General features: G+C 36.8%; 1 protein-coding gene across 1 annotated transcript; it reads right to left on the minus strand.

Annotated features, from left to right (window-relative positions):
- Positions 1–3079: 3079 nt before the first annotated feature.
- On the minus strand, positions 3080–10619 carry LOC107797102 (ultraviolet-B receptor UVR8). The gene is made up of 6 exons (XM_016619964.2): positions 9565–10619; positions 8587–8796; positions 7474–7584; positions 4477–4845; positions 3781–3888; positions 3080–3531 (listed from the first exon to the last, which is right to left on the minus strand). The coding sequence occupies exons 1-6, from the start codon at positions 9901–9903 to the stop codon at positions 3223–3225; spliced, it is 1446 nt and encodes a 481-aa protein (XP_016475450.1). The 5' UTR covers positions 9904–10619; the 3' UTR covers positions 3080–3222.
- Positions 10620–14255: the final 3636 nt, after the last annotated feature.

Below are 14255 nucleotides of genomic sequence, written 5' to 3' on the forward strand. Positions count from 1 at the left end.
CTTTTATTTTGCTGTGTTTAGTGGTTGGTACTTTTTAAGTTGTTTATTTTGTGAATGGTTGTGTAACAAATGGTACTGCTAATTCTGCTCCCTTTTATGAACAATTTATGAGTATTTCGTCCTTTTTACTATGCATGTTATACTCTTATGCTCTGTTTTTAGCCATGTTTGTGTGCAAACATGTGGCATGAGTTAACCATGCTAGACTTCTTTTTTCTTATTACTTGTGAACAATCTTTTTATGATGCCAAAAGGGGGGAAAATCATTATAATTGAGGGGGAATACAGGACATACTGTGGTACTTTGGTTCGTTGGCTCTCAGGGGGAACTTCTATTACAAGTTTGTCATCATCAAAAAGGGGAAAATTGATAGTTGCCCTATTATGTTTTGATGATCTAACAAACTTAATGATGAGAACCAGATGGGGAACCTGTTATACATCCTCAAAGTATTCAAGAACAATAAGTATCAAGTCAGACACAAGTTCCAACAATCAGAGTCAAAGAGACGATATGAGAAACATATGGACATCAGTTCCCTTGCTGACTGTACCAGTCAACTGCTCACAGCTGTAAAGTTGTTGCAATTGTTCCTCTGATCACACGCAACAGTGTGACCAGTGCAGCAGCCACCTTCTAGGACATGCCTTGTACCGGATATTACTTGCATCATCCAAGTGACATCACTTGGACATTATTAACATGAAGCAATGAAGAGAATAGCACTTGCACATTCCAGAATCAAGAAAAATCTTCTCTCAAGTGCGTTGTCGTCTTGCAAGTGACTTCCAGGCTTCAAGAACAAAGAGCAACATAACGAAGGACCAGTTTCCACCATTGTATTATTATATGTCCCTAGTTGTGTTGTACCTTTGTTAGTGTGATTTACTTGTAATTTCTACTTAGCTTAGCTAGAAGCATTGTGTAGGAAACCAATTGTAAAACCATAAACTTTGTGTTTGTGTCTTGGTTAGAGTTAGTCGAGTTGTGAACTTTGTAATAGAGTTATTACAAAGAGGCTTGTAATAGAGTTATTACAAGTGAGTGAGGGATTAAGAGTTTAATTCCTAGGTTACAATATGTTGTAATCTAAAAGTTACTCGGTTAGTGAAGTTGAAATCCTACGAGTGTAGGTCGTGGTTTTTAATCCTGTGAGCTGAGAGTTTTCCACGTAAAATACTGTTGTGTCATTTACTTATCTCTTTGTGTGTGTTCTGTGGGAATTGATAGAGAACCCGGTTCTCTATACAATTTGGTGTTCTATCAACTTCTTGCTATATTTTGCATTTCAATTTCGTGTCGTTCTTATTTAAGGTACACATATTAAGCCTTAAAGACACAAAAACATTGAGGAGGCTAAATTTGTTCTCTTCAATTTAGCTGCTAATTAGCACACGTGTTAATAATACGACTTCCTTACTACAAATTGTAGACATTGATCTTTTTTCATAAATCAATGGAAGTATTTGTTGAGACAATGAAGCTGTTATCACGAATATGCTCCAAATTCAACAGAAATATAACAACTTTAGTGTGCGAATCTTCGGTTTTACTATACAAGTTGCTTTTAACTTATAATTGTGCATACTCTTATATGAAACAATAAAATTTGATAAGCTATATCAGAAATGTCAGATTTATATACTTTTTTCACTTAATAAGAGGAGTATTCGCTTTATATTGAAAGGTCACTTTTGTTGAAAAAAGCTCATCGTCCTACCAAAGCAGCTTTTAATCACCAAGTACTAAAAAAAAAAAATTCTAAGAACTGAAACTAGTTTTATAAATAATCAACTACGTTTCTGGATGAAAGTGCTGGAACTTAAAATAAGCAGTCGTTGATAAAGAATTGTTGATTAAAATGACTTATAAGCCCTTAAAGTTACTAACACTAAAAATAAACTAATTATCACAGAAATCTTCATCAAATGTTGTACCCTTCACAATTGGTGGTGAATATATATATATATATATATATATATATATATATATATATATTTCCTCATTCTTCCAATTCTCACCTCTTTCAACACTCTCCAGTGACGCCGCCCTTGACATCATTAGCATCGAGTTTTTATCCATTGAGTATCATTCTCCTGCCTCATTGTGACATTTGCTAACAAGTCAAAAGTTTTTTGTGAACATTTAGAGTCAATAAACATTCGTAGTGTTCTACTCCTTGTATCTAGGATGAAGAAAGGTTGTTGTGGATATATATCAAAATACTAGTCTTTATCCACCTTTAACCTACGTGCATCTAGAAAAAATTACACATGCATATATTTCATGTTAATTAATATAAAATCAAAGAAGATAAAATAATAAAAGACATATATTTCATGACTTTGTATATATGATTTGAATCAGTTCCTTTTTCAGGGTGTAGAAATTATTGCTATTGACCTAAGGACTTGTTCAGTTCATGGGAAATCTTAACTTTCTTTAATCATTAGTGGATCTTTCTTTCTTTGAAGGGTTAGTTTAAATTCACATTATAGCTTACCTTGCCAATATATCAAAGTCACCTGATTTATTGGCATTCTACAGCAGCTCTCCCTCTGCATCTCTATAAGGGCCTAAAGGATATCTTCTTTAATCTCTAGATTCCTAGGCATGAATGTGAGAAGTACTTGCGGAAAATTTATCATTTCCCAAACTCCTTAGACTCCTGCTCGACAATTGGAGTCGTGTTTGAATATGAATACAATTTGAAACTGTTATTGAATTTTTGTGAGTGATTTGAAGTGAAATTTAAATTTTCAAAATTCAACTTCAAGTGAAATTTAAATTTTCATGCTTAAACACCGATTCCAATAGAAAGTGAAAAAATTATTACGGCCAAACGGGCCCTAAGAAAACTCTACTCCACTTGTCCTACTCACCTTGCATATTGAGAGTTGTGTGTGTTCCATGTCTATGAAATCATATCTTTACTTTTGGCTAACTTATGCAACAGCGCCTGAAAACTCCTCGTAGAAGAAAATTTTGTTTTTGTGCAAATAAAAGAGTTCCAAACTAGTATACCTTACCAAACTTCCCGTTCCTGCCCAATTTTCAACTGGTAAACAAAAGGTTCAAGCCTTAACAATACTATTATTCCCAGGTCAAGGATGTCTTTACACAATATCAAGCACTAACCTAAAACTGAACAAGAAATGAGTAAAAGATCAGCAAAATATTTTTATGTCAAGTTGGAAATTATTCTTATGCCTCAGCTTCATTCACGATTTTTCCATAAAGATTTCAGTAGGTTTAAGGCATCCCCTAAGTGCATCATGCCCGAGTTGGGCTCTTTCATTGTCTCCAAATCCGAAAACTCGTCCACGGTTTGTGACAACAACAGTGTGGTATAAGCCAGTGCTAATTTGAGATATGTGGTGAGATCTCAAACTCTCGACGATCCGGGGCCTCAAAACTTTATCTGATGCTCCTCTATCAAGGAACCCGAGGCTCCCAAAACCCATCCAGCCAAAGCCATAAACAGAACCGTCCTCCACCAGGACAAAAGTTTTCCTCTTACTTGCACATACCTACCACAATCAATAAATTCAATAGAGGTCAATGATTTAAAAAGGGGGGAAAGGGGAAGACTGGGAAGAAAAATAAAGCTAGGCCAAGGCACTGTTGTTTACTTGACAATCCTTGAATTACTTATTGTCCTAATAGCCATTTAGTTATTACTCGTGTTTCACACTAGTAAGAGATATTTCATATTGCTAAGCCGTGCCATAGCCATGCTGATCTTGTAATATACTTGCAAATGTAAGAGAATGCCAGACCTGAACAGCTAGTTGGCTCTTAAGGCTGGTCAAGAGTGATGGAGTCGTCTTATCAATCTCATCTCCATGCCCCAATGCACCACAGTAACCTTTCCCCCAAGTATACACCTGCAATCACCGAAGATTAAGTCAATTAGCAACTTCCTTTTTTGGGTTTTAGTGATAAGTCAATTAAATTTTAGCTTTGATCAAATGAAATTAAACTATCATGTGATTTTAGGTACACGTGATTAGGTAGGACATGACACGACTTCAGCTTACCGAGGGCATGACCATCGATAGGAAGGTGTGGAGGTCGTGTATTAGGATTGTAGGTTGACAGGTAGTCGTGAGTTTTTCCTAGTCTCACCAGGAGTATTAATACTAGTCTTAGTTTTACTATTCCTAGTTCCTTGTTGATACACAGTGTGTTATTCTTACTTGTAGTATTGGCACTATTCTTATATTTTCCTATCCCTAGATCTTTGTTATTACATGGCAATTTGCTTTCGTTGTCACATTACATTGTTGTTGCTATTGTTTGTTTATTGCTCCCTTTTCTGTTCCTGAGTCGAGGGTCTATCGGAAACACCGTCTCTACCCTCATAAGGTAGGGGTCAGGTCTACGTACACACTACCCTCCCCAGACCCCACTTGTGGGATTGCAGTGGGTTTGTTGTTGTTGTTGTTATTGTGATTTAAGGTACAATGACTTACATATCCAGTGGAATCTAGTGCCACAACATGCTCATCGCCAGCAGAAACACGAGCCACATAAATGCCCTGCCTGCTAAACAACTGTATTGCACGTGGCTGAAGTTCATTGTGCTGTTCTCCGTGACCAAGGCAGAAATTAGTACCCGAACCAAAAGAGTGGAGTGTCCCATCATCACAAACTGCAAGTGCATAACTAGGACCAGCAGCAACCTGAACTACAGAACCAATAGATGCCAGTAGTTCTACACAAGTCGGTGTTGGCCTATCCATTGTGTCACCATGACCAAGTTGACCAAGTGAATTTGTTCCACATGTGTAAACATGACCTTGCCTTGTGAGAAACATAGTAAAACTGAGACCTACAGCAACCTGAACCAGTTCCAACAGTAGTGAGAATTGTAGTATTCAAGATAGAAGTTAACAGTGTATGAGAACCTTTGGTGTGTAGAAGCACCAGTTTATACCTTCGTTAACAAATGGCACAACTGGAAAAGATTCAAGCGTGTAAAATTTAAAACTTAAAATTGCAAGTATACATGCTTCTTCTATTGGGCGATGTTAATAGAGAAATTGCAGTGGAGTGCTTATTGCTTTTCTTTCTATGCAATTTTACATAGCACAAAATTGAAGTGCCCATTGGTTAAGGACAATTCAAAATGGCTCAAACTTTTATTACACCAAATTGGACATTGGATCAATTCATTAGGTGATGACTGGAACCCGTTGTATCCGTAATTTGGCATTTTAATGTTTATTAGTTCTTTAAGATACTAAAGAAATTAGCCCAACTTTAAAGACAAAAGACCAGAAATATTTCCAGACAAAGACAAAATGCAGAAGAGCATCACATTCACATCGCTCAGAACTGACTGGCTCGGCATTAGTTCCTAAACAATGGTTCTCCCAATTTGCAATTAAAATTAGTTAGACATTTTGTAGGTGTTGTCCATTTCCAACTTAATCTGTTTTTCCCTTTTCATAGTCATACGGGAAAAAAGAGTATTTATCCTTGTTATATAGGGTCCTTCTGATTTTGGATCTTATAATACCTTTGGTTTCACTTTTAGCCTTCATCTATTCAAGAGTAGCTTGTTGAACCATTTTTGTCAAAAGCATTTGAAGAAAATGGCACAAAATTTACTGCAACTAAACATAGGAGCAAAAAGGTAAATACGTCAGGTGGGAATTTGGATGGTGAAGGGAAAGTATGCAAGCTTCTGATAGAGAAGAGAAAGGATGTCCCATTGTCATGTCGGGATGGATGGTGGGGCAGGATTTTGGGGGGGGGGGGAGTGTGTTGAAGAGTGAGGATTGGCAAGGTTTGGGATTGGCAGGGCTGGGATGACTAGGTTAGACGATGGCAGGGCTGGCCGGAGGACAGACGGCAGCAGTCAAGCCAACCGACGGGTTTAGGAGACACTAAGGGAGTGTATGGGTGGCAGAGTGCTCAATTTTTTCTTTTTCCTTTTTTTCCTACTTTAGTTTCTAGTTTTTATTATCCCACTTTTTTAATCAATTTTGTTATGAGTATGGTTACAAGCAAAAAAGCACAAAGGTGTGTCAGTCCCTGTTTTGGGCTGTTCCCTGAATTTCTCCTTTATTCTCTGGTTAAGGCATATCACATTTTCTTATTTTTCTCGTTAAATTATTGAACCTCCCTCAAAACCCAAAGATTTTGAAGGTATCTGTTCAGTTGTAAAGAATTCTTCAAATTTGGGCAAAAAAGGCCATTTCAGATAATGTAGGCTAGGAGTGCGACTCGAAGTATCTCAGGAACCAAAATGGGATTTACCCCCATGGCTCCTTAAACAAAGGCTAAAACTATTATGTTTCCAATTTGTATCTTAATTGTGAATGATCCATTGTTTGTCTTTTGATATAAACTAACATTTATTACCTGTGTCCCAATATTTTATCTTGGTCAAATTACAAAAAAATACAAAAAACAGTTCAAATTATGTAAATTTATCTTAAGAGAGGGCCCAAAAATATAACCAATGCCACTTTATGACTAACTTTTGAGTAGCTCAATGTTGGAAAGTAACAAATAGTTAAGATAGACAAAAAAGCAAAAACAAAAAGAAGTGCCTAGCCTGGTGGGATACTATAACCTTTAACATCGTGCTAACTCAACCAATAGTGTGGATAATCATGTTGATCTTTAACCTATCAGCTTAGCTTATCTAGCCAAGTTCTGATGACAACGAGACAAGGATATAAAGGCTTATTTCAAATCTTTGAAGACTGCATATAGCAAGTATGACAAGATTGTAATCAATTTAGTAAGACTTGATTAGAAATTAGACCAAAAACACTTTTGATAATATAGAAAGAGTTAACGAAAAATGAGTCACAAATCCTAGAGTGATTTGGTCAAACAGGAGACCAAGTCTGAACCAGCAATTCAGACCAATTAGATAAATAAATGGACGTAAACTGTGACATCGTTCTGGCTATTTCATAAACCTCAAAAATGGATAAAAGGACAAACATTTTTCCCTATAATAACATTGCTTTATTTGTCTATTACTCATCCTTCCATTCTCCATATTTTTTGTAGCTGGACTTGATAAGAGAAGACCACAGATTCCTGACAGTTACTGATATCCTCCTAGTTTCATGACTTTAAGTTGCAAATATTTCAAATCAGATTTGCAGCAAAGGAAAAAGACATTCAAATTGTCACATCATTTTTCTTTCCCATCTCCTCCAAAAAAAGAGTAAATCTTGAAGCACTATCATACTTCAACTTATCAGGAAAAAAATCATGAAAGAGTATCATTTATTCCCAAATTGGTCTAGCAGAATTAAATGATCGACTTTTTATTTTAATCGTTAAATGTTTCTTCCCAAATTATTCTAGAACTGGGGATCTCCTGATCTTCTTTGTTATCCTTGTGGCAATTTAGTTGTAAACAATGTCTAGAATTCGAACCTCTATCCCTGTAACGAGGTAATCTCTTCAATTAGTTGGTTGACATATAAAAAGAAATTTACCTGCTTGCAACGAATGTTTTTCAATGCTTCAACCATCCTAGGCCTGAAGATTGGGCGTCCGGTGTCTATATGCCCACAACAGTATGCAGAGTTGTCGCCACATGTGAACACCTACACCAAGAATTTTAAACCTCGTGAATGATAGAACATTCATTCCTATACTATATATTTTATTTATTGTAGCAAAAGATAAAACGCCAGCTTTTAGCATATCTCCAACAGAGAAAAAGATTCTCCAGCTAAAATGCTCTTTAAGGATTTAAAACAAAAACATAAGAGTATGTAACAAACATTGTACGGGCGATGAACATTCAAGAAACAATACAAATTAAATGGAAGAGCCACAGCATGTTCTTTTTTTATTTTTTTTGATAGACAAGTAACATAGACCAATCACTCATGGCTAAAGAGAATATCTGCCTTCAAGGTTAATATGTTTGTTCAAGGGTAGTTTAATTGTTACAAGGAGACACTTGTCTAATACTGGTGAAGGTTACTTCATTCCATATGTGCCTCGTAATTACTTGAGGATCATATAGGACATCAGCTAAGATAAGCAGCTTATGCAACCTACTGCGGTAAAGGGATTTCTAAGAAATAGGAAAATTAAGAGTTTTCTCATTGCGAGGGATACCAATCCGGGAAAAGGTTCTCTTTCTATATTTCTGTTTTCCTTTTTTCTCCTTTTTATTCTTTGGTCGTTAGAATAATGTAGGAGATTTATCCTCAACTCTCATAGTTTCTTCCCTCTAAATTAAATCTCTTTCTTTTCATTCTCTCTGGGCAGAGAGAGGCATCAAAATGGAGAGCAAACTAGGTAAAAAGACACTATGGTTAACAGAGTAGATAAACTTGCCACAAACAACATAACATGAAACACACACAAAAGTCATTATTTGAGGCAAACAGGTTCGGTATAATTAAACCACCCTTAAGCAAACATATTAACCATGAAGATATTATATCTAGCTCTACATTTAGTTTTATACTCAGCAAGAAAAAAGAATCAGAGTAATCTTTACTTATCATGCATGCAAGAAACAAAGTGCACAGACAAGGTAAATTGCCGTAATAGAAATAGGAAAAGTTGATGATATATGACAGTTTTCTAACCTGTCCAGACCCTGTGACAAAAGCAGCATGATTATGAGAAGCTGAAACTTGGGCGACTTGCACGGGAAGAGGAAAACTAATTCGAGTAAATTCCACACACTGAGTTGTTTCAGGCCCATGACCAAGGACGCCACATAAACTGGAACCACAAGAGTATACTTTTGATCCTTTGATTAGCAATGTGTGATACCTGCCACTCCTAATTTGCATCTGCCAACAACACGTTACAGTAAGTAACCACAATAGATGAAGTCCCCGCCCAATATTATCCTAGAAAACTGATTAACTAAAATCTCAAGATATTAAACTAAGAAAGATAGAAATCAATCAGTCAATCCAACTAATCCTCAAACATAAAATAGTGAGATCGGCTCTATGATTCATCTATATCCATTCCGTTCTATTCAGTCCAATTTATTTACACCACTAAATAATTTATCTAAACCTTGCATACAAGTCTCTAACCAAACTAAAAGGACACCCTTCAGACACAAATGCACCTACTTTTAACAGCTATATCTGAAGCAGAGAAATCATGTACTCCTTCCACAAGCATATCTGACTAACATAAAACTAGTTTCTTAAAACATACATCGATCCATGCACCCAAGAGTGTGGCCCAGTGGTCAATAATGGGAATTGAAAACCATGAAGTCTCAAGTCCAAATCCCAACGAAGGCAAAAAACAATAGGTGGCCTCTTCCCATCCGTCCAAGTCTTGGTGGACAAAGTTACCGGGCGGGAGGTAACAAGTATTCCGTGGAGTCGAAGTGCGCGCAAGCTTGCCCATACATCACGGTTATCAACAAAAAAATTTCATCCATCCATATGCCTGTATCTGTATGCCTATGTGTGTGTGTACTTTGATAATTAATATTCCATCTATATATTTATTAGTCCAGAATAGGAAAACAGCATTAATTCCAAGGAAGTGACACTTAAGCTAATGAATTATTATAGTTTTCCAAGAAATAGTACATTGCCTGCAGAGGTTACAACCGTATCAGAGGACTGTTCCAACCCTTGCAAGAACCTCAAAAGGCGCTTCCAATTGTCATTACAGCGTCCGAGCAGCTCTTTCTGAGCATCACAATGCAGAGAGGCATAAAAAGGATGCATCCAACAAAGCTGAAACACAGCATAATCTACCAAAGACTTAAACTTTTGAGGAACCAAACTGTGGGTTCCCCTAAAAGTCCTTGAAGTTAGCTCCAAACATATTAAATCAATAGCACCTAATCGACCTGACATCAATATTTCAAGAATCAAATGTACTGGCAAATCCTCCAATGATGCTGACCTCAAACGATCCCCCATTTTAGCCCACCACAAAAAGAGAAATGACCCCGAATAGCTTAAAGATCAAATTTTTAAACGAAAACGGAAACAATTGAGACAATTTATGAAGAAAAAATCAGATTTAAGAAAAATTGATGAAATTGAGTAGGAAAATGAGGGATTAAATGTTAAAATCTTATTACTTAAGTTGAAATAAATCATCAGAAGTGAGAACCCCAAAGCTCAAACTTGAATGAACAAAACGAAATCAAAAAAAAAAATCTAGCAAATAACTAGAAAACCGACTAAAACCCCACCAAAATCGAAACTTTCTCAACCAAAATTGGAGCAAATAACGGATCTAATAATAAAACTGAAAGAGAGAAAATTGTGGGGGCCTTAATAAACAAGAAATTTAAGGCAAGTAGGTAAGAAAGAGTCTAATAGTGGAATCTTTAAATAGAAGTGGAGAAAGAGGAAAGCGACTAGTGAAGCTTTTTATTTTCGGTGCCAATTAACTTAGCCTTTAAGCCGAAATGTTGACTGAATAATAGTAATAAAGAATTAAAGATTAACAAGCAAGGTAGAGAAAATGTCCAACTTGGAAAGACCAAAGTTACAGGCGAAAGCTTCTCTTTTTCTTCTGCTTGCTTTATGGCCACATTTCCACTCTGATTTTATTCTTTTCTTCTTTTTTTATTTATTTATGTTTTGTTTGTTTGGATTTGGTCAAAAAAAATGCTCTGAAACTATTTGATTGAGAGCTGGTGCTCTTTGTTATCTTGTTATTGTTATGTTGTCGTCGTATACAAGTACGGTACATTTGTTTTTACGTGGACAAATCACGAGTCCAGAATCCATTTGTGACTCTTTTGGATAAGTGTGACAAAAATATATATTTAAAATAATATATATATTTTATATATAGCGTTCTTTTAAAGAACACTATACTTTAACAGAGTTTTAACCGTTAAAATAAAAGAGTGCTCTATATATATATATATATATAACGCTCTTTTAAACTGCGTTATATACATAGCGCGGTATATAACCGCGATATACCTGTTTTGTGGGCCCACCAATAAGTCTCTTACGTTTAACTAATATAACAATAATTCAAATGGGTATAGCGCTCTTTAAAAGAGCGCTATACCTAAAAAATTTCAGCCCACCGAGCTAGGCATTGCCGTATTTAAAGGTGTTAGGATTTTATAAAAATCCATTCAAAAATATTCCTAACTCTCGTTCAAATTTTTCTTCTTGTTAAATTCTCAAGCATTTTTTCATAATGTCCGAAGAGCGAAAAGTAAGGGTTTCATTATATTGGGGGGGTAAAGTTGTGGTGGCGAATAACTCTGTGAGCTATAGTTTATCTCCACAGTGTCATGTTAAGTTGTCATTTACAATGGAGTACGATAGATTGGTATCGTTGTTTATGTAATAAAATGAACGTGAGGAAACGTTCGGTGAAACTTAAAGTAACCGGAAGATATCTGTATTCTGTCACTCAAGGGATTGCTTGTTACGCTCAGTTTAACATCGACGATGATGAAATTTTGAGGGATTTTTTGAGGACTCCGGATGAATAGCGGAAATTTCTTGTGATAAAAATGTTAGAAATGTACGTCAAGGTCGAAGACATTCGCAATAATGAGGTTGCTCATAGTAGGGATAACCCTCAATCATCGGGTGGTTATTCTGGAGCAGTTTTTGCCGGACAGGTTCCGGATGAAAGAGTTTGCCCTGATTTAAACTTATCACCACGGGGTGAATAAGGAGTGAGGAAATAATTTATCTCCTGCTTTACATAATCTACAAGACGAGTGGTAAACTTCAATTTTCCTTAGTGTTACGATGTATATTTTTGTTGTATTGAATTTGTATTAACACTCATATATTTCACAGGGGATACCGGCCAGATATGACTTTTACAAGTTATGAACCCACGCCCAGTTAGAATATGCGTAGTTCTGGTGTGTTGGTTCATGGTGGTCCATCCGGGAGTCATCACCAACAAGATAATGTCCATCAAGGAATGTCAACACGTTACAACTTGTAAGTGAAGTGATACAGCTATCCATCAAAATCGGGGGAATAATGTACATACCATAAATGAATCTAGAAGGTTATGCTCTTGTGGGAAATGGTCCATCTACCACATGTTGTGCTCACATGCCATCAGGTGCTTTCAATATACAGGTTTAGGGCCAACCAACTACGTTGATAAACAATATAGTGTTGTTGCTTACTTAAACACCTATAGTGGACAGTTGCAGCCAGTGGGTGTTGAGCATTATTGGCCGCCGGAACCATTTAAAATGGTGTGTAACAAGGACTATTTGCGTCGAATACAGGTGCAGAAGAGAACGCGTATACGAAACCAAATGGATGTTAGCGATACCGTTTATGCACGCAAATGTGGTATATGCTCGCAAACAGGACACGACCGTCGAAAATGTTCTTCGGCTGGTTTGGGTGGCGGTGGTAATCAAGCTCATGGTGGGTGTTCTTCTAATGTGCCCAACTATCAATGAGTTTATGTTGTAATAAGTAGCTGTTTTGTTTATGTTGCAAGATGTATCAAATAAAATTATGTTTCCATTGTTGTTAAATCTTATTGATATTTAATATTTTTCAGTTGAGTAAATTAATGAATATATATAGCGCGGTTAAATACTATGTTATGTAAATATATATATCGCGGTTAAATACTACGTTATGTGTATTGTCTTGTCGAACTGAAAAGCTGCCCGTCTGAGAAAAAGTTATTTTGTATCCGTAATCATCTTTAACACGTAAAGAATAGCACGGTTAAATACTATGTTATGTGAATATATATAGCGCGGTTAAATACTACGTTATGTGTGTTGCCTTGCCTATAAATAACGGGCGCATTCTAGTTATTTTCTGTGCTTAACAATAACCAATAGCAAAACTTTCCATAAAAGCAAGGTTTTTTTAACGCTTTAATAAATGTCTGAACGCCTTTATGTACCAAAGTACCAGTGCGGCAAAAAATGTTTGATGAATGACTGTTGGGATGATGGTGAAGTTGGACGCCGCTACTGGATATGTGTGAACAAGTTTTATAGGGTTCCCGACGAACCTTTTTGCAATTTTGAGGTATGGATTGATGAACCTGTAAGTAGGAATGCTACAAACGATCTTTGCAGTATCTTCATGATTTGACCTTAAAATAGTGTGAATATGAAAAAGAATATAAACGAGAAATTACGGAGTTGAAGGAGAAACTGAAAGAGGCAGAATTAGAAAAAAATAAGATGGAAGAGAAATTTAAGTGGTTGGAGCAGAGAATAATGGGCGGCAATGACTAAACAATGACATGTATGTGTTGAGTGTACTGCTTTATCTTTATGTTTCCCGTGTCATGTATTTTCATTAGTTGTACTGAATTTAAATTATGTTAAGTTGTTATGTTTTATGTTTGTGTTGTAGTATTAAAATAAAGAAGGAACGGGGAAATAAAAACATAATGCGCATATTATGTAAACATAAAAACTTGTTGTTATTATTTACATAAAATAATATTTACATAAAATACAAAAAAAAAATCAATGTGTCCCACAGCCTGTGTGCTTCAATGCAGCCGCTGGCCTGAGGCGCATCCTATCCTGCCCGGCTACGCTATCAGGATCATCCTCATCACGACGCCTCTTTATAGCAGGATGCGCTGCAGCATGATCATCAGTGGTGCTGGCAGGATCGGTAGAATGGGCTGTCGGTCCAGCAGAAACCTACAGAAGAATAAGTCAGCTCAGTATAGGAAAGTATATATTAAGTCACAATAATTTAAATTATCTTACCATGGTCTCGTCGGGCTCCTGAATATAATCATCCATTGCAGCCATGTCAACATCGCACAAATGGGCCTCCGTGACAGGCGGGGATGAAGCCTTAATAAGAAAATTAATAAAGTTATGGCAAATAAATGAGAAAAGAAAAAACAAATTTAAATTTAATAATAATAAAAACATACATACGCCAGTGATGATGAGCCATAACTCAATCGGCGCCCACTATCTAAATCTCGGGTTGGCCGATCCTCAATAGCGGTCGATGACCCTTGGAAGTATGCTTCCCAATCCTCTCCGGTAAGGTCCGTGCCCGTAATCAATAACAGACCTGACGGGGTCACGTGCTAAGTCCCTGGAGTGAGCTGCATCCCAAGGCTGTATGACGGCATGCTAGTGGGATACTCGTCCGGCTCATGTAGGTCACCCGATAGATCAGCATCAACATCATCAATAGGGGCCTCAACGCCCCTTACTGGGAACCACCTCCTCACCGCCCATCATGACCCCGTGCGGCAGCCCTGCCTCGTGGGGCACCCCTGCCTCGTGGGGCACCCCTACCTCGTTGGTACTGCTCTA

This window comes from Nicotiana tabacum, chromosome 2 (assembly GCF_000715075.1).
Source record: "Nicotiana tabacum cultivar K326 chromosome 2, ASM71507v2, whole genome shotgun sequence".
Classification (NCBI taxonomy): Eukaryota; Viridiplantae; Streptophyta; class Magnoliopsida; order Solanales; family Solanaceae; genus Nicotiana; species Nicotiana tabacum.